Below are 20,625 nucleotides of genomic sequence, written 5' to 3' on the forward strand. Positions count from 1 at the left end.
ATCTCCCATATACGCCCCAACTGGGGCAGGGGATCAAACCCTCAACCTAGGTCTGTGCCCTTGACTGGGAGTCAAGCCCGAGACCCTTCGGTGTGTGGGCCGACCCTCTAGCCCAGGGGTGGGCAAACTTTTTGACTCGAGGGCCACAATGGGTTCTTAAACTGGACCGGAGGGCCGGAACAAAAGCATGGATGGAGTGTTTGTGTGAACTAATATAAATTCAAAGTAAACATCATTACATAAAAGGGTACGGTCTTTTTTTTTTTTAGTTTTATTCATTTCAAACGGGCCGGATCCGGCCCGCGGGCCGTAGTTTGCCCACAGCTGCTCTAGCCACTGAGCAACGCTGGCCAGGGCTAGCGCTGCCTTCTTAGTCGCCTCTGTATAAAGTAGCCCATTAATGAGAGCATAATGGCACCATTTAAAAAAATCCTCACCCGAAGATGTGTTCCCACTGGTTTCTAGAGGAAGGGAGGGAGGGAGAGGGAAACTGATGTGAGAGAGGAACATTGATTGGTTGCCTCCCATACATGACTCAACTGGGGATCAAGCCGCAACCTTGGTATGTGCCCTGACCAGGAATCCAACCCACAACCCTTTGGTGCACAGGATGGTGCTCCAACCAACTGAGCCACCCGGCCAGGGCCATAATGGCACCACTTTTGTGTTCATTTTGTTTTGCTTTCTTTTCACTAAATATCCAGTTATCAGTCATATTGTAAATTGTTTTGTGGTTTTCTTTTTTAATATAAAAAATTGTGGTGTATAGTTAAGAAAAATGACATAAAAATATAGAGATTTAAAGCGTCTGAGTTCCATTTTCTGCAGGACAGCTCATTCAAAGCGTTGGGCTCCTTTAGGTTTCTGTCTGAAATTGTAAAAAAGAGTAAGTAATTTGAAGATGGCCATAGCAAAGCATTTTGAACTGACTGAATTGATTTTCTTTACATACGATTTTTTGTCTCAAAATCTGGCTATCTGAGAGAAGGAATAGAATTTTCTTTCTAGTTCACGGGCCAGACCCCGTTTGTGTTGGGAAGTCCCTTGAAGAGCAGGTGGCAGCCGCTCACCAGCACGCAGAGACAAGGAGCTGGCACCGCGATGCAGGACGCTCCCCTCCCCGCAAAGGAGAGATTTCTTCCTCAACTTTAAAGAAGGGCCCCGCTGACTGACCTTTTGCGGCTCCTCGAAGCTGTTGGTGTGGGAAATTTACCAGCTCGAGGCCGCTCTTCTGCACCTCCCCATCCATCCGCTGACATATGGCCAGGAAGCCAAGAGTTTTCAGGCAGTTCAGCTTTCCTAATATTTCTTTAGCTTTAACAAGAGGCCACATATTATTTGTTTTTAAATGAGATTAGGAGAACTTTTCATAGCTGTGAGAACTGTGTAAACCTAAAATGCTACCATCGATGTTAGATTCTAAAGCATCATTGTTCTTACCATGAATTATTACATAGGAACACGCTAGGAAAATGGGACCAGAAGCTCCGGTCTGTCATCACAGGTAGATTCATCACTGCTGAAAATACGCCTCTAGTTAAGAAAGAGTTGCAGCTTGCTGCCATTTTTGCATTTAAGTAGAAATGATTGGTTAGCTGCTCTACATATTTTCGGAATCAAGACCGCTATTATAAAATGCAATCAGCTAGAGAAAATCTTAGCAGTCTTTGCTATGGAAAGAAACTGAGTAAATTTAAAGTAACCCAGCCTATATTCTTCCCATCAGTATATGCTAAGTAGATATGCCCAGAAGATCCCTTAAGTCGGTGTGTGTGTGTGTGTGTGTGTGTGTGTATAAACATTTGTATAATGTTTTGAAGTTACAGACCCTTTTGTGAACTGAATAAAATGTGTGTATCCTCTTTTTAGGAAAGTACCCAGACAAACACATTTACATAGATGGAGGGAGTTCATGAGCCTTTCTCATGCTCCCTGACTTTCTTACTTCAAATCATAAGTAATAACCTTGCAATGGTTTTTTCATTTATCCACTGGAATATCTGTGCGAAGACATTTAGGAGGAATCAGGATTGGACATTTTCAGTTGATGGTGGAACAAACTTAATGTTAAGTTTAGGAACAAACTTAATTCTTTAACATGTTTATAAGATTTATCTTTCTTTTGGTTATTTTACATCAGAACTTATTAATTTACAAATTTAATATTTTATGTTATTAACTTTACAGATTATCATGATGGTTACTTGGTCATTTAAAAACCATCAATCTTTTATTTTTCTTCAGATGTGGCCCCATTTATTGAGTTTCTGAAGTCCATACAAGATGGAACAATCGTCTTAATGGGAACCTATGATGATGGAGCAACCAAGTATGTAAACTTCAAAAGCTGAACAATTTTTTCAGCTATATTTTATAGTAATTCATTTTTATTGAAAAAATTTCTAGATTAGAATAGGGTTCCAGATAAATACTATTAACCTGTTTTTAAAGTTTGTTTCCTTCTATCTTCCTGTGTATTCATTATGCATATGGTATTGTGAAAGAAGGGTCACATTATACATAAAGTTTGTTCTCTTTCATGTTATTTTCTAACAACTTTAAGTTTTCCCTTATATCAGCATTCTTTGATAGGATTGTCATGATTCAGCCACAGTTTTTAAGTCTTGCTTTTCTGAGTAGACTTACATGTCTGCTCCTTTCGCCGGGTTGCTCATTATTACACCCGATGAGCTTCGGCCCCGTTCCCGTCCTGATGATAATACTGTGGCCGTGCCTAAGAGCAGGGAAGGGTGCTGTTTTCTCTGTAGCCGCTTTTTATGGGTGGTCATTCATCAAACACACCACAAGCAGCCTCAGGCCAGGGCTCAACCTGTGGGTGAAAGTATGACGTCTTCGCATTTGGTCAGCTTCTGTGCATTTAGTGAATTCAAGTTGTACATGTTTTCAGTTTGGGGCACGTGAATTTACGTATCGAGTACTTCCCTCTTTCAAACACCGGGGAAATAAATGATAAGCATCATGTCCTTTACATGGAAATGGACAAACAATCCTTACGAAGGGCCGTCTACATCGTAAATATAACACGATGTAACCACGTATCTTGGCAGGTGTCTGAACATTTGAAGTGAGTCCTGAGTTGTGGTGTACCCTGTCTTACGTGGGATGGGAAGCTCTTTTGTGTTATGGCTTTTCCTTACGTAAGGCTGCTGGGCTTCACCTCCTAAGGGATGGTCTCTTCTCCTGCTTATCCTCGAGAGTCCAGCAGATAAAGTGGCTGTGCTGCTCTCTCCAGGGTAGGGAGTTGGTATGCGTGCTGATTAGGGAAACTTCTCTACAGTGGTTTCTTTGGATCCCAGTGGCTGTCATTCATAATAAGCCCCCGGCTGTGCTCTGAGCTTCAGCAGAATAACGGACTGGTCCCCATCACAGCACTTCTCAAGGTGTATTCCGTGGAACCCCGGTCCTTTAAACTGATAATGATCCAGTAAGTTTGGGGATCACACCTGGTCTTGTGTACTTTTTATCAGCCTACAATTAAGGGCTCTGAAGTGCTGCCCTACAGAAACCTCTTTACCTTTGTTTATCCCAGTGTGACTTGATTTTAACCAGGAAACACATTTAAGAAAAACAAAACAGTAAAAAACACACATACCAAGTTTTCCAAGAAAACTTACACTTTAGGGAACTCAGTTCTCAAATGATGCCTACTTTCTACCTCATTCCCCTGTAAAATAAGTTGTTTTTTGTTTGTCTGATAAGGAATAAACGTTTGAGCGAGCAAGTTAAATGTGGCTGTTGTACGTCTCCCTTTGGAGAGAACACCATGGCAGGTTAGCGTCATGCCTCAGTGAAGCCTTGATGGCGTCTTTGAAGTCGGGGTTCTTTAAGGCCAGGTTCCCTTGGAGCTTCTCAGTGAATTCCTCTGCTGAGCTGCTCACTCGTCAGGGCGTCAGTACCCTCGTCATTCCTCTATTTGAAATCAAACATGAAAACTGTTCTTGAGTAAATGTTATGTTCTCAGCGTTGCCTCCCTCTAAATTCTGCCTGATGGTCCTTTGCTTGAATAAATGGAACAACAAAACAATAAATATGTTCCCCCGAATCATTTGCTACTTCAAGTATTTGAAGCTCGACGGCATGTCTCCTAGTTTTCCTTTTTCTAGGCTCAGTAGGAAGGCTCTTTAACCTTTTATCATGTTGAGCTTCTAGGCCCTTTTCCCCTCCTGGCTGCCTTTCTGGGGCCTTCTCTGGTCGATTGTCTTAAACTGAGTGCCCAAGTGGAGCGGTGCGTTCCAGATGTGGTCTGGCCCGTCCAGGCTACAGTGCAGATGCTAGCTTGCCATGCTGTGGAGATCGCATTTCTTTGAATATTCATGCAGACTCCTATTAGTTTTCTTTAAACACTCACATCACATTTTTGGCTCATGAGTTTTGGTCAAGTTAAATTCTCAGATCTTTTCATTTCATCTTAGACTTTTGTGTTTTAACCACTGCCAAGTCAGGTCTTGCCCGTCAGAACTTGATTTTATTTCATCTAAATGAAGGACTTCATATTCATGTGTCCTCGTTAAGTTTAACTTTGCTCACTTGGGCCCAGTTGGCTTTGATTCCGACATTTGTCCTATGAGGTGTCCATGATCCAGGCTTTGTATTCTCTCCAAAGGGGTTCTTATGTCTAAATCTAAGTCATTGATAAAAATGTTTACCCAGGGCCTCCCGCGAGGGGCATGTCCATTAATCAAGTGCAGAAACTGCTTTTCGAGCTGCCAATAGGCCCTAATAGCCTATCACCCAGCTGCTGTTTTAATCTTAACTTGAAAATCTCAAATTAGTCATGTAAGATCCTCATCTCTCAGCAAAAGCAAGTAACAAGTTACTTTTTTTTTTTTTTTAATAAGAATAGCCTGTTTTATTCTATTTAATTCTATCCAGGAAAATGGCAGTGGTTGAATATGCCAGTTTTATTTAACCTTTGAACTCTATACATTTTTAACACATCTTTAGTTGAATTAGGCAAAAGGCACAATGTCAGTGAACTACTTCACTTAGAAACATTCATAAACTGGCACTGCTCTCTGAGTGGAAATCGGCTGTTTTCTGAGACTTACCAGGTGCCCCCTTGAAATTCACTGAACTATGCTGACTGCAGTGCCCTGTTCTACTGCCCGAAACCTCTTCAAAAGCTGCAGTAGCTGAGATCGCAGTGACTTGGCTATTTATTCCTCCCTCTGTTATGGGTGGGGTGTCCCCTGCGTCCCCACCTGTTGCTGGTGGAAGTGGGATTTTTGGAGTGTCACAGGGACAAGAATTTCCCGAGGCCTCCATGGTACCATGAGGTATCGTGGAACGCTTTATTGATGAGGTAACATTAAGGGAGTTCCTCCCCCCCCAACACCCCAGGCCCCATCTCCTTCCATCCCGCCATAGAAAAAGTCCCATTTTGTCTTCAGAACCAGAATCAAAGCCACTGCCCAGAGCTTCTGCTCCATATTAAGGCCCAGTCCAGGCCAGCATCTGGCTGGGTTAGCTTGTGCTCCCAGCTGCAGTCCATTGCGTGTGGAGGTCCACATGGCCATGAGCCGTGCAGGTTCTTGGGCCACATGGCGGGCTAGCAGGTCACAGAACAAGTGAGTGCAAGGAAGCAGGAGTGAAGCAAGGGGAACAGGAGAGAGAATTCCTTGGGAATTTTAGCTATGAGCTTCTCCAGTGAGCCCTGCAGGGTTTCAAGCGCTGGCAGTGGCTCCACCCTTCTGGCAAGTATCTTTGTTCCCAGGTGAGACTGACAGTCAAGCATGTTACCTGTCATCCTGGCGTCACTGTGCCTGTGTCCGTTTCCCTCCCCCTAGTGGCCTGCGGGGAATGGCCCCGTGGTTGCTGGAGCGTGAGGTTGCAGCTCCTGGTGAAGCTGCCCAGGTGACCATGCTTACCATGCCTGGCCTCCCCTTTGCTCCTTTCCTGTTATTGCTGTTAGCCAGCTGGTTACGACAGTAACACTTCTTCTGTTTTTTAATGCTTACATGATCTTAAAATCCTTTTAAGAGTTTTGCTACAAATTGGAATTGGTCTTATTGGACCACTGTTTTAAAATTCTTGCCTTTTTAAAAAATTGGAATATTGCACTTTTAATGTCTTAGCAACTCTATTTTCCACGATGCTTCTAAAGTAACTGACACTGCATGGAAGATTGCATTAATGAGTTCCTTTAGAATTACATGTGTGGTGTGAGTGGGCCTAGAGCAGTGGTTCTCAACCTTCTGGCCCTTTAAATACAGTTCCTCATGTTGTGACCCAACCATAAAATTATTTTCGTTGCTACTTCATAACTGTAATGTTGCTACTGTTATGAATCGTAATGTAAATATCTGATATGCAGGATAGTCTTAGGCGACCCCTGTGAAAGGGTCATTCACCACCAAAGGGGTCGCGACCCACAGGTTGAGAACCGCTGGCCTAGAGGTTTAAATTTATTTTAAAGCATTATATGGACACTAGAGGCCCAGTGCACGGATTCGTGCACCAGTGGGGTCCCACAGCCTGGCCTGCACCCTCTCGCAATCTGGGACCCCTTGGGGGGATGTCGGACTGCCAGTTTCGGCCCAATCCCCGCAGGCCAGGCCACCTGCAAGAATTGGGCCGAAGCTGGCAGTCTGACACCCCCTGAGGGATGTAGTAGTTCACGAAGCAGCAGGCGGCCGGGGAGGAGCCCAGGCCCAGGCTGGGCACCGCTCCCGCTCACCCTGGCCCCGCTGTGCCTGCCGCTGCCGCCGCAGCTCGGTAGCACCGCTGCGGAGGCAGGAGAGGCTCGCGCTGCGGCAGCTGCGTTTGTCAGCCGCGAACCTGGCATCTGGTGCCCATTGGTCAGCTGAGCGGCGCTCCGGCTGTAGGAGCGCACTGACCACCAGGGGGCAGCCCCTGCATTGAGCGTCTGCCCCCGGTGGTCAGTGCACGTCATAGCGACCAATTGACTGGTCATTCGGTCACTTAGGCTTTTATATATATAGACTCTTGAGCCCCTGTTCCCTTTTCATGTTGATCAAAGAGCATTTGCCTCCTTGGGAAAGACAGCCTTGCTTTGATCTCGACATATCATTCTTGTGAAATGGTGGGTCACGTCATTATTCACACTTAGGAGCAGGAGTTCTTTCTGTGGCTCTAAGAGTTTTATGAGACTCCGTGCATCCCAAGCACTATAGTTCTTCCTGGTAGGAGCCATAAAGTTGTCATTAGCAATGGGATTTACCCTCTGTTTTTGCACTTTTTTTTTTTTAAGTTTGAGCCCATCTTAGAACACAAAATTGTACCACTAATTTAGAAACTATCCTCTCTTTTTTCTGAGATTATTAGCAAACTACAGAGTGAAATTTATTGGAGTTTTTGTTTGTTTTTAAAGAGTCATCGTCTCTTATAAGAGTTTCTAATCTGAACCTCTTATAATATGCTCTCTTTAAAGTCTCAGCGAATGGTCTCCTATGCCTAGACTTTCTTAGCCTTCATTCTCCTAAGGTAACATGGCTATTTTCTTCCTAGTTCCTGACACTTCTACTTCCCGATTGTCCTTTCCCACTAGTCAGGTTGAACGCAGAATATCAGTTCTCCTTGCTTTCTGTACCGCTCGCGAAGGGCGCTGGCGTGCGTGGCTAGATGGCGTGAGTTGATGGCGTGACTGGGAGACGGGGGTGTCTGCCTTTCCCTGCAGGCAGATACCAGGCGGAGTCCATGCCCCTCCCCGGTTCCCGGCCTCTCTGCTCCGCTGTGCAGCTTGAGAACCTTTCCTAGAACACCTGTGTGTCCACCTTACAGTTACTACAGGAGAATGTTCTATTCCTTTCAAAGAAAGTTCTTAACTAAAATAATTTATTTCATATAGAATTTTAACAACTGAGCTAGTTAAGACCATAGGTAAAGGTTAAAATACATGCAGCAGACTCATGGTGCTCCAGTATAGAATGAAAAGCTCATCTGAGTTTCATGCTGTGTAGCATTATACTAGTTACTCTTCCTTTTAAAAAATGAGGCATTTTGACACCTATGTATATTAATCTAGTGCTTAAAATATTGGCTATGTTGCATGGTTATAAGCTTCTGTGTGTTTTTTTGTTGTTGTTAATCCTCACCTGAGGATATTTTTCCATTGATCTTTTTTTAGAGAGAGTGGAAGAGAGGGAAAGACAGAGAGATACATTAATGTGAGAGAAACATATCGATTGGTTGCCTCCTGCATGCACCCTGACCAGGGCCCGGGGAGGAGCCTGCAACCAAGGCACGTGCCCTTGACTGGAATCGAACCCTGGAGGGACCCTTTGGTCTGTAGGCTGATGCTCTATCCACTGAGCCAAACCAGCTAGGACAAAAAATGCTTTTTGAAGTACGAAATTCTCTTTTACCTAGTTAAGTAGAAAATATTTTAAAAAAGAATAATAAAATCCCCCACTCGCTACATTGGCAGATCAGAAAACTTTAGAAGTTATTAAGAGAATTATCTTGTTAGAAAACTAGTTGATAGACGTGGATAGGAACCTGTGGCAACGATGCCCAGGACAACCCCCCGTTTGCTGATTGGTTAGGAGGACTTACAGGGCCCAGCGTAGAGACCTCTGGCTGCAGTTGGTTACAGCAAAAGGACACCAAGCTGAGTCAGCACAGGGGGTGGTGCATGGCACAGAGTCTGCTGGGAACCGGGCACATGTTTCCGAGAGCCCTCTCCCGGGGAGGCACACAGGACATGCCTAATTCCTCTGGGAACAAAGTATGATAACCCTGAAATTCTGTCCACTAGGGAAGCTTGATGGAGACTCTGTGCCCAGGATTCTTGTTGGGAGCTGGTCATGTAGGCACCCCAAAATCCCAGACTTCCAGAGAGAAAGTGGGTGTTAATCATACACTGCATTTTTTTTTTCTTTACAGTTTAGGCACTGTGAACCATTCTCATCGATTCTGGGAATGGTGGGAGCCCTGGCAAAATTCAGGTTTCCAGTCTCCAGCCCCTGTCTTGCTAACTCAAGCCTGTTCTTTTAACCCCTTTCTGCACAGGGCTCAGGGGAAAGCAGAGAGAGAAGGAGCCCAGTCAACATGTAAAGCTTAATTTCAAGCTGCTTCTAGATCTCTGGCTAAATTGGCTTAGTTTATTTCTACAGATCAAAATGATCACTTCTGAAATTCAAAAGTATGGAAATACCAGTGGCTGCCCTTCAGTGTATCTCTTAGCTGATATGAAATTCTTAGCTAAGAAAGATTTTATATACTTTTTGCAGGGGGCCAGGCCTGCATTTGGACAATCACTGACTTTGCAGGCGGTTTTTGTGTATATAGCAATCCCTCATCATCTGTGAATTTCACATTCCTGTGAGGCGCCCATCTGAGATGGAGCTGAGGGCCTCGCAGTGAGCCTGCTGCCCTGCCTCTGCATCCAGTACTATTTGTTCCTGTTATGGCCGCAGAGCTTACCTCTTAGTGCTGATGTTGCAAGTAAAATGTTCTAAGAAAGTAGGTGGATGGTAGAAGCATTGGATTAACGAATGGAATTGGACAGTCTTCCCAGATCTAAGACACGCTAGCACTGTTTGAAAATAAGAAACGGTTCAGGCAGTACTTCCAGGGAGTGTCCCTTTAAATCAAAAGTTTCTTATCAAGTCAGCTGACAAATAAATGATAGCTCACTTATGTCAGTCTGGATGGGCACAGGAAACACGCTACAGACAGACTTTGGGGAGCAAGCCAGGCGCACCTACACCGGTCCTGTGGGAAGGCCGGGACTCCCTGGTTCTTTGGCACAGCCATTTCACTTATTTTGATTTCACTTGGTTACAGATGCATCACTTTATATAGATTTGAGTCTGAAAGGCTCAATATTCCGGGAAAACAACTGATTTTGTCACTGATTCTGATGAACTTCCTCAGGAGGAAAGCAGGGCCAGGCTGTGGTTAAATAGCCCGCAATCCCCTGGCGTGGTTTGCCTAAACTGTGGAATTCTAATCCTATCTAATAAAAGAGAAACATGGTAATTGGCATATGACCGCTACCCTTCCCATTGGCTAATCAGGGAGAGATATGCAAATTAACTGCCAGCCAAGATGGCGGCCGGCAGCCAGGCAGCTTGAAACTAACATGAGGCTTGCTTGCTTCAGTGACAGAGGACTGCAATGTTCCCGCCTGCCTTGCTGGCCTCTGAGCTGGCAGTTTGAAACATAGTTACAAAAATAGAAGCTAAACAAAACCCCAGAAACCAGCTTTCAGCTAGCCGGGATCTCAGACCTGGAGTTGATACAGAGTTTCGATTGTAGAACCTAAACAAACCAGATACCTGCTTTCAGGAGCGGAGGCCTAAGAGCTGGAGCCTCAGAGCTAAAGCTGGCTCAGAATAAAAAAAAAAAAAAAAAAAAAAAGGAGCAGTTGGGAGCTTCAGTCCCAGCCTGGAAACAGCCCTCAGCCCCTCACCCAGACTGGCCAGGCACCCCAGTGGGGAACCCCACCCTGAAGGGTGTGTGACCAGCTGCAAACAGCCATCATCCCCTCATCCAGGCTGGCCGGGCACCCCAGTGGGGACCCCCACCCTGATCCGGGATACCCTTCAGGGTAAACCAGCCAGCCCCCACCCATGCACCAGGCCTTTATTCTATATAGTAAAAGGGTAATATGCCTCCCAGCACCGGGATCAGCGGAGCCGAGAGGTCTCCCGGCACCGGGATCAGCATGACAGGGGGCAGCGCCCAAACCCCCTGATCGCCCTGTGGCTCTGTGTGTGACAGGGGGCGGGTCCACAACCACCCTATCGGCCCTGCTCTGTTCCTGACAGGGGAAGGCGCCCCAACCCCCTGATCGGCCCTGCTCTGTGCCTGATAGGGGGGAGCTCCCCAAACTCCTGATCACCCTGCGGCTCTGTGTATGACAGGGTGCGGTGCCCCAACCCCCCCACCCCACGGACCCTGCTCTGTGTGTGACGGGGTAGAGCCATAACCTCCCCATCGGCCCTGCCCTGAGTGTGAGAGTGGCGGCACCCCAACCCCCTGATCGGCCCTGCTCTGTGGGTGATAGAGGGCGGCGCCCCAAACCCCCAACCCCACGGGCCCTGCTCTGTGTGTGATGGGGTAGAGCCATAACCTCCCCATCGGCCTGCCCTGAGTGTGACAGTGGCGGCGCCCCAACCCCCTGATCGGCCTTGCTCTGTGGGTGATAGAGGGTGGCGCCCCAACCCCCTGATTGGCCCTGCTCTGTGCGTGACAGGGGGGAGCTCCCCAACCCCCTGATTGACCCTGCTCTGTGCATGACAGGGGGGAGCTCCCCAACCCCCTGATTGACCCTGCTCTGTGCGTGACAGGAGGGAGCTCCCCAACCCCCTGATTGGCCCTGCTCTTGTGCGTGACAGGGGGCAGCGCCCCAACCTCCGGATTGGCCCTGCTCTGTGTGTGATGGGGTGGCGCCGCAACCTCCCCATCAACCCTGCCTTGAGTGTGACAGGGGGCGGTGCCCCAACCCCTCAGTCGGCCCTACCCTGAGCGTGACTGAGGGTGGCATCGCAACCTTCCAATCCACCCTGCTCTGTGCATGACAGGAGGCGGCATCCCAATTCCCCAATCGGCCCTGCTCTGAGCCCGACCAGGGGCTGCACCTAGGGATTAGGCCTGCCCTCTGCCACCCGGGAGCAGGCCTAAGCCAGCAGGTCATTATCTCCCAAGGGGTCCCAGACTGCGAGAGGGCACAGGCCGGGCTGAGTGACCCCCCCCCTCCCCCCTGAGTGCACAAATTTTTGTGCACCGGGCCTCTAGTGATATATGTAATTCCTGTCTTATGAAATGTTTTAAAATTTATTTTTTGTTTTTAATTTATTGATTTGGTGGGGGGAGGGAGCGAGAGAGAAAAATATCAAAATTTTTATCTTGTGGTTTTTTTTTAACTGATTTTAGAGTTGGGGGCGAGAGAGACACTGATTTGTTGTTCCACCTTCTTATGCATTCATTGGTGGTTTCCTCTTGTATGTGCCCTGACTGGGTGTTGGACCTGCGACCTTAGCATATTGGGAGGATGCTCTAATCATCTGAGCTATACTGGCCAGGACTAAAGCTCCTGTAAAAAAAAAAGTTATCCTGCTTATCTTCATGTTAATCAAATGAGAACTATTGGACCCAGTGTTTTTTCCTTAATACCCTAAAGTGCTAACTGATGTTAATATGAGACATTTCAAGGAACTCTGAGACAACCAAGTACCTTCTTTACTGACCCTCATGCTATGTGAGGTTAATGGTCCTCCAGCGATTTGCAAAAAATAAAACAACGAAAAAAGAACCCTTGCCTTGCAGATTTTTTTTTTTTAAGCCTCATCTGAGTATATGTTTCCACTGATTTTTAGAGAGAGGGGAAAGAGAGAGAGAGAAACACCCATTGGTTGCCTCCTGTATGCTCCCTACTAGTCTTTCAGTGTAAGGAGAACGCGCCAACCAACGGAGCCACCCGCTGCAGGCAGCCTTGCCTTAGAGTTATAATAGAACAGAACTCTCTGATTGCCCTTAGTGCAATCTTTTGGGTAAATAAAACAACTGCATGGGCAGCCCTTAGTTATCTTTTTTTTCTTTTCTTTTTTTTTTAGCTCTACAGTTAGCATGTAGCTACTGACTTCCTTTGCTATTTTGAGAAGATTAAGAATCACTCAACATTAGGATAATAACCTACACAAAATTCCTTAGTGGCATCTTTCAGTTATCCAGTCCCTAGCAGTTGGCTTTTCCCACTGGCCTTCCACTGGGGAGGCACTTAGCTGCTGTGTGGTTAATATTTTCACTTTCATTAAATAACCATGTGGCAGTTATCACTGGAGTATGACTTATGTCCCTATTCTCAAAGTTCACTTTATTTTAAATAAGTTGTAAAATTAGAAACATCTAGATTTTTATGAGCATTTACCTTTATTCAATTCTGCAATTTGCAAAGATTTTACTGGAGATTCAAAGTGATGTTTAATTTTATGAAGTTATTGGTTTTTTAAGACCATGGGTTAGCCTAGATAGGCATCTACTAACTGATGAGAGTTAATTATTGCTGTGAAATAAAGACATCTAAATGGTACTTCTTAATAAAATAAGCTTAAAATATAATTGCTAGATCTCATGTCTTTTGTCACTAAAGAATTCAAATAATAGGAATTAATGGGGTGATCATGTATAAGGTATGAAAATGTCAAATCACTATATTGTATATCTGAAACTCATATAGCTATATAATGTTGTATAGTATACTTAAGTAAAAAAAGCTTCAAATATGTCTGTTACTCTAAAAAAATTTCTTACATTGTCTTATTTAACACATTGTATGCGGGAAACGTATTTGTACGTTTTACGTTGACTGTAGTAGAGCGCGGGACACGTATTAATACGTTTTTTATAGCCTAGCGGTAGAATGCGGGTAACATATAAATACGTAAACTAAAGTTATCGTAATTTTACTGAACGTTGCCATTTGTGCAAAAAATTAGCAAAAATGGCCCGCGCCACCTGTTAGCGCGCGATAAAAACTACCCGCAAACAATGTTAAGCTGCCATTTTCTCATTTTATCTCGTGTTAGATGTGAGATATCCTAGGTGAGTTGGGATCACTAAGCTAACTTGAGTGCACTATGTTTATCGTATTATTCTTTTTCTCCCCCTAAGACTCAACGATGAGGCGCGGCGGCTCATTGCGGAGTTGGGGAGCACATCCATTACCAACCTGGGCTTCAGAGACAACTGGGTCTTCTGTGGTGGCAAAGGCATTAAAACAAAAAGTCCTTTTGAACAGGTTGGTGTCTTAGACTTTAATCATTAACGGACAAAACCGAATTGTGTGAAATTGTACGGTAAATATTTTAATCCCAGTTATTTGAAACTTAGATAAAGCAGCCATTTAATATGTTCATGTATTTTTTTGTAAGTTCTCGGGAATTTTTTTTCCTACATGGTAATGCATTGGCATATGATTACTTGTGCCTGAAGCCTTTTAGGAAGCATTGGTTATTAAAGATTTTAATTGAGCTTTTGATATAATCAATTAAGTTTGAAAATACTTTAGAAGTTATTAGAATGTGAACTTTATCTTTTGGCTAACAAGTGATCCTTTACAGAAATCTGCAATGTTTAGTTCTTTCCGCGGGTTATGTTAAGGTCTGCCACTGCATGCCATGCCCCATTTAATATCTTGAACAATCATTTTTTTAATCCTTAGCCTAGGATATGTTTTATTGATTTTAGAGAGAGAGGAAAAGGGGGGAGAGAAATAGAGAGGGAGAAACATCGATGTGAGACAGAAACACCGAACTGTTGCCATACACGCTCTCACTGGGGATCGAACCTGCAACCTAGGTATATGCCCTGAGCGAGAACCTTTTTGGTGTACGGGACAGTGTTCCAACCAACAGAGCCACCTGGCTTGGGCTTGAACAATAATTTGTATGAGCACCTTGTTGACGTGAGTGTTAGTGAAATGAATGTACTAAACTGTGTCTTTGCAGATAAGCAATCAACAGAGGTTTTTAAAACTACTATGATTGTGTTCCAACAGCACATAAAGAACAATAAGGACACGAACAAGTATGAAGGCTGGCCGGAGGTGGTAGAAATGGAAGGATGCATCCCCCAGAAGCAAGACTGATGGGCAGAAGATTCAAGGGCACGCGCTGGCACTGGCACTGAGAGGACCACAGCAGAGAAGCTACATGTACATGTTTTCAGAGCATGCAGCCATCTCGGGGTGTGCACGAGCATTCTCTTTTGATACCATGATTATTTATTGCTAACGTAAATAGATATCTGTAAATAGTCATCAGAATGAGCAAATCACTGTACCATTTCTAAGCACATTTCTCTAATAATACAATGTTTAGCTGCTATGGAAATGACATCTTTCAATTCTAAAAGCATACTCTCTCGATAACTGAACTGATTGTGAAAAATATATTGATATATATACTGGTTGCTGTGAAAATCTATCATGGAATAATATGGATTTATGGGCGGAGACTTTGTTTTCTTTTATATATATGTATACTGCTTTTTGATAATATCTTTTAAATTCTATCTCGCTAGTTGTTTGTGTAGTGTTACTTTATAGTCTGACTCTCTTGATGTACCTCTTTTCTTAGTCTTTCTCTTCCCTTCCCAAGAAACCTAGAAATAAAATGATAGGAAAACTTAGATATGTGAAAAGCACAATAAAATTCTTTTTTTTAAATGTACACAGTAACATATAAATATATAAATGTAGATGGCTTTCAGGACTAGCTTGTGTTAGTGATGTGAATAACTTGATTTTGTATAAGCTATTTAGAGTGAGGGTGGAGGTGGCAACTCCACGGAATTGGGGATCCAGGCCACACCCCTTCCCCAACCTAACTGGGTCATTCAGGACAGCATGTCAGTACAGTGAGAGCAGTACTGGCATCGATTTCTCCTTCCTTGTTATCGGCGTTGACAAGGTGTTTCGGAAAGAGGCATGCTTTAATATCACGATAATATTGATTTGTAAATCAAGAAATTAACTTTGTATTTACTTCCTTTAACTTCATAATAACAGTTTTTGCCAGATATATAGCAACATATTTAGAAAAGACCTAATTACTGAATGGACTGATAACATTTACAAAATAATTTTATTTGATGCAAAATTACTCTACACCCAATTCTAGATAAAAATATAGAGATCTAACTTTTTTGTTAACTTCTGATGTTCACTAATTGACTCAAGTTTTTTATTTTGTTTAGGTTATTAAATACTAATTGTGTATGAAGTATCTTAAACTGGGACATAAAATTAATGCTTAAACTGCCATTCACAATAAAAGACAGCACTTAAATTTGAATCTAAATTTCAGATGACTTGTGTAAAAAAACTAAAAGCAATATTTTTTATTTTGCTGTCAACAAAGTTGGAAGCTGTTCAACTATTTCTTAAATACTAATGAGGTTTGGGGTACTCTTTCTTCCCTCAAACAGTGTAATTCATGAATAAATGCACCTTCCAAGTTCAAAAATTTTTGTAAACTTTTCAGATTTTGGTGCTTATATGCTAAATCATATTTGGCATGTATATTCTGACATTTAAAAGACTTCCCTCAATTCTATAAAATTTTTTTAAAAAAAGTAGGTGTTTTACAGTTCCAGAGATTGTGAAATGTTGCACTTTTAAAAAGTTATAATGAAAATAAATACTCATGGTTTTCCATTGTGAATTTTTTTGTATTGTCTGGCAAAATAATATACTTACAGAACTTCATAGTAAGATTTGCCAAGCATTTATTATACTGCTTAACATGCGAAATTTACATCATTCCTGTAGTTAAACACACTAATATCTTAACATGTACAGAATTTAAGGACCGAAGTAGCAGGACATCCCCTTTAAGATAAAGAGTACAAGATGATACATAGCTTTGTAAATGTGTATAAAATGTCAAAAAAGGGGGATAAAAGTTGATTATGTAATTGCTTTGATACAGTTTGCTTTTGTTTTAATTCTTTCTTGTATAGATTGTGCCAGCTTAACTTTGGAAGCAATAATTCTGCCACATTTCATTTTCAAATGGCTTTTAAAAATCAGCATTGTAAATGAAGTCATGTTTATTTAATGTTAAGAATTTTCTTCATTAAAATCAGAAATTTGGCATTGACGTTTTGGTATTTGAAACTGTGCTTAAGGACTTATGGACGCATACTTTTTATTTATAATCATAGATGATTTCCCAGAGCAAGTATATTATAATATGCCTGTTAAAACTAAACAAAGACAGTAGGAAAATATTAAGGTATTTGAAAAATTAAAGAAAAATTGATCCAGTCTTTATATCCCTGACTTTAATTTTATTAAAGTAAAATTCATCATTGTTCTTCCTATATTTTATTGTTTTGTTTTGAAATGACTCAGCTAATATTTTATAATTTTATGTCAGATGGAGCTCAATGCATTTAGCCTGTATTGTACTTTATACTCTAACAATTTATACAAATCGTAAATAATTTGACCTCCCCCTCGAAAAATATGATAGTTTCATTCAGTTTGGTTAACATTCTCCATTTTTAAATGGAAGAATTGGGAATTGCTATGTTTAATTAGCATAGGAGTTAAAAGTAGAATGTATTTAAAACACTTAAAAATATGAAAAGGAAAAATGGCTTGTGTTTATCAGGGGAAAGATTCGCCACGTAACTTCTCAATTAGGCCTTGGACAGCAATAAGTACAGGTAAACTAAGAGTTGTAGAATAAACTACCAGATTTTGCCTTTTCTAAACATTCTTTAGAAGAATTATTTTGCTGCCTGTTCCCAGGATGACTTTTCTGTCATAGACTTGGGTTTTCGTGAAATCCAATGGCTATATAATCTCCATTCCCCTCAAAGCTCCCTCAGTTTGAGTAGGCCTTGTCCTCTCTTACTGCTTGTCACCCCTTCCCCCATCCTGTTTTGAGGTTCTAGTCAAATCAAGGGTTAGAGCAGGGGTCCTCAAACTACAGCCCGCGGGCCACATGCAAATACAAATACTGTATTTGTTCCCGTTTTGTTTTTTTACTTCAAAATAAGATATGTGCAGTGTGCATAGGAATTTGTTCATAGTTTTTTTTTTAAACTATAGTCCGACCCTCCAACAGTCTGAGGGACAGTGAACTGGCCCCCTGTTTAAAAAGTTTGAGGGCCCCTGGGTTAGAGTGAAAAGCAGATAGGCCTGGTGGCTTGGGAATGTCTGCTGGTTACTGGGCAGCTTGAAGGAGAGTGGGCAGCATGAGGACAGCCCCCCAGCGATCTCAGAGGCTTCTCCAGCAGAGCCTTTCTCCAGGCCAGCGAGGGCCAGACTCCTGGAGGGCACACTTCTAGGAGCGCCCAGAAAGCGAAAGGGATTGGCCAGCCTTTCTGTTAGAGACAGAAGAGGTTTCTCTTGAGTTGGGTCCATGGGCTGTTTCTAAGCAAACTTAACCCAGGGAAGACACCCCCTCCCCACAAGCACAGATAGTTCTGGGGTACAACTTGCTGCCATTACTGAGCTCACTGTTCAGCTCTGCATAAATTATGCCTAGCACTGGGGTGCAGTGACTCAGCAAGTTGAGGCTCAATTGCTGAAAGATGATCCCCTTTGTTAGGGAAAACTGATTTATGAAATGAACCGGCAAGCTCCTAATGTGGCATATAATCAGTCCATATTTATTTCACTTGACAGAGAGAAAAGCAGCCAAGGTTGTTAAAGAAGAGAGAATTGTGCAGTGAGACAGTGTAGGATACTGGTTAGGCGTGCAGACCTGTCTGAGCGTCTCTCCATTCCACTGTCCGCTACATGAGGACCTTGAGAAAGTCAACGTCCTCACCTGTGAAGTAGGGATAATACTGTGTGTGGTGACCCAAGTGCCTGGCACTCATTAGGTACAACTGCTCATATTTCTGTTACCGTTGACTGTGCCTCTCGCAAACTAATGTTTTAGCCCAAGAGAAAAGTTGTCAACCTCTAACTTCGCAATCCCATCAGACCAAGTGCTATGGTCAGAATGTGTTCCCCCAAAATTCGTATGTTGAAACCTAACCCTCAATGTGATGGTATTAGGCGGTGGGGCCTTTGAGAGGCGATTAGGTCATGAGGGCAGAGCCCTCATGAGTGGGTTTAGTGTCCTTACAAACTCAACCCTAGAGAGCTCCCTGGCCCCTTCTGCCATGTGAGGGCAGAGGGAGAAGCTGGCCATCTGTGAACAAGGAGGCAGGCCCTTGTCAGACACAGAATCTGCTGACACTTTGACCTTGGACGTTCCTGTCTCCAGAACTGAGAAGAATAAATTTCTGTTGTTTCTAAGCCACCCCGTCTAGGGTGTTTTGTTATAGCAGCCCAAAGGGACTAAATACCAGGCCTGAATGATGGAACCATTAAATGACCAGGGCACTAAGGTTCTAGGAGAGGATGCAGCTATATTCACCTAAGGTTCCCCTTGACCTCCACACTGCAGAATATATGCCACCTCCCCTTTCACTCAATCTGCCTTTCAGATGCAGAATTCAAGCTATTGTGTATCTCCAGGCAGCTGACATGGTCATATGGTTCTACTTGCCGGCCCACCTGCAGGTGAAAGTGGCTTCAGCCAGGGGCAGGAGCGTTTTCTGATTACTTCCTGTGGCCACAGCCAGTTGGGGAGGCTCATAATGGAGCACGCACTCTGCTGCAACCTCAGTCTGGGAGGCACAGGGCAGACAATATACATTAATTCCTGTACTCAGTCATCTCCCTGTCCAACCAACTCCTGCCCAGGGGCGGGTGGGACAGCCATCAGGTCAAAGGAGATGCTGGGACTCGGCAGGCACCCCCTTGTACACCAGCATCTGCTTCTTGCTTGGAGGGCCTGTGAAGGTTCTTGTTATGAGCAACGTTGTCTGGGCAAGAGAGGAATCTTGAATTGTAATTTTGAAACTTCTTTTGCTTTTGGGGATCAACACATAACAGTCAGTCTGTTATTTGAAATTCATGTTTGACTTTCAAATACATTTTTAGCAATGCATCATGCATTCAAATGCAGTCCTGCTCGTCCACGTGCTGCTACTCCTGCTTGGATGTGACATAATCAGGTGAGAGAGCTCAGGACTGCTGCCGGTGAATTCCCTGCCAAGTCTGAGCCCTCTGTGTCACCAGTGGAATAAAAGGGTCAATTTGGAAACTGACTTCTGCATGCCCCTGTGGTTTGGGAGTATGATGAGAGAAGTACTGTTTGCTTTATTTGACAAGAACAGAAATCCCTGAGCAGAGGGGAGATTTAAAAGCAAATGAAAAGTGACCCCATTGTATGGGAGGACATATTTGGCAATGATACATCTGATAAGGGATTAACTTCCAAAATATATAAAGAACTCAAAACTTAACAAAAGGAAGACAGTCCAATAAAAAAAAAAAAACATGGGCAAAGGACCTAAATAGACACTTCTTCAAATTGGACATACTGAAGGCCAAGAGACATACAAAAAGATGCTCAAAGTCACTAATTATCAGAGAGATGCAAATTAAAATGGCAATGAGGTATCACCTCATGCCTGTCAGAATCGCTACCATCAACAAATCAACAAATAAATGCTGGCAAGGAAGTGGAGAAAAGGGAACCCTAGTACACTGCTACTGGAAATGCAGACTGGTGTACAACCACTATGGAAAACAGCACAGAGTTTCCTCAAAAAATTAAAAATGTAACTGCCATTTAACCCAGAGATCCCACTTCTAGGAATATATCTAAAGAATCCCAAAACAACAATCAGAAAGAATATATGCACCCCTATGTTCATAGCAGCACTATTCACAATAGCTAAGATATGGAAACAGCCCAAGTGCCCATCAGTAGATGAGTGGATAAAAAAGCTGTGGCACATTTACACCATGGAATACTATGCAGCTGTAAAAAAAGAAGTATCTCTTACCCTTTGAGACAGCATGGAGGGGCCTGGAGAGTATTATGTTAAGTGAAATAAGCCATTCAGAGAAAGACTAGTATCACATGATCTCACTGATATGTGGAATCTACTAAACAAAATAAACTGACAAAATAGATCCAGAGATGTGGAACAAACTGACGTATCTCAGAGGGAAGAGGGGAGGTGGGGTGAGAAGAGATTAACCAAAGAATTTCTATGCATATATGCATAACCCATGAACACAGACAATAGTGTAGTGGAGGCCTGGGGTGGGGGGCAAGA

The 20,625-nt window shown here is 43.4% G+C and overlaps 1 protein-coding gene across 4 annotated transcripts in view; it reads left to right on the forward strand.

The window, feature by feature from the left end:
• FAM3C (FAM3 metabolism regulating signaling molecule C) overlaps nucleotides 1-16,589 on the forward strand; it is a 55,833-nt gene extending 39,244 nt beyond the window's left edge. For all 4 annotated transcript variants that reach the window (XM_036328845.1, XM_036328847.1, XM_036328844.1 and 1 more), the window contains 3 exons: nucleotides 2,245-2,329; nucleotides 13,600-13,726; nucleotides 14,486-16,589. In XM_036328845.1, coding sequence (XP_036184738.1) covers nucleotides 2,245-2,329; nucleotides 13,600-13,726; nucleotides 14,486-14,575 — 302 coding nt within the window. In that variant the 3' untranslated portion in view covers nucleotides 14,576-16,589. The remainder of the gene's footprint in view (nucleotides 1-2,244; nucleotides 2,330-13,599; nucleotides 13,727-14,485) is intronic.
• The last annotated feature ends 4,036 nt before the right edge of the window (nucleotides 16,590-20,625 follow it).

This window comes from Myotis myotis, unplaced genomic scaffold (genome assembly GCF_014108235.1).
Source record: "Myotis myotis isolate mMyoMyo1 unplaced genomic scaffold, mMyoMyo1.p scaffold_m19_p_11, whole genome shotgun sequence".
NCBI classification, from domain to species: domain Eukaryota; kingdom Metazoa; phylum Chordata; class Mammalia; order Chiroptera; family Vespertilionidae; genus Myotis; species Myotis myotis.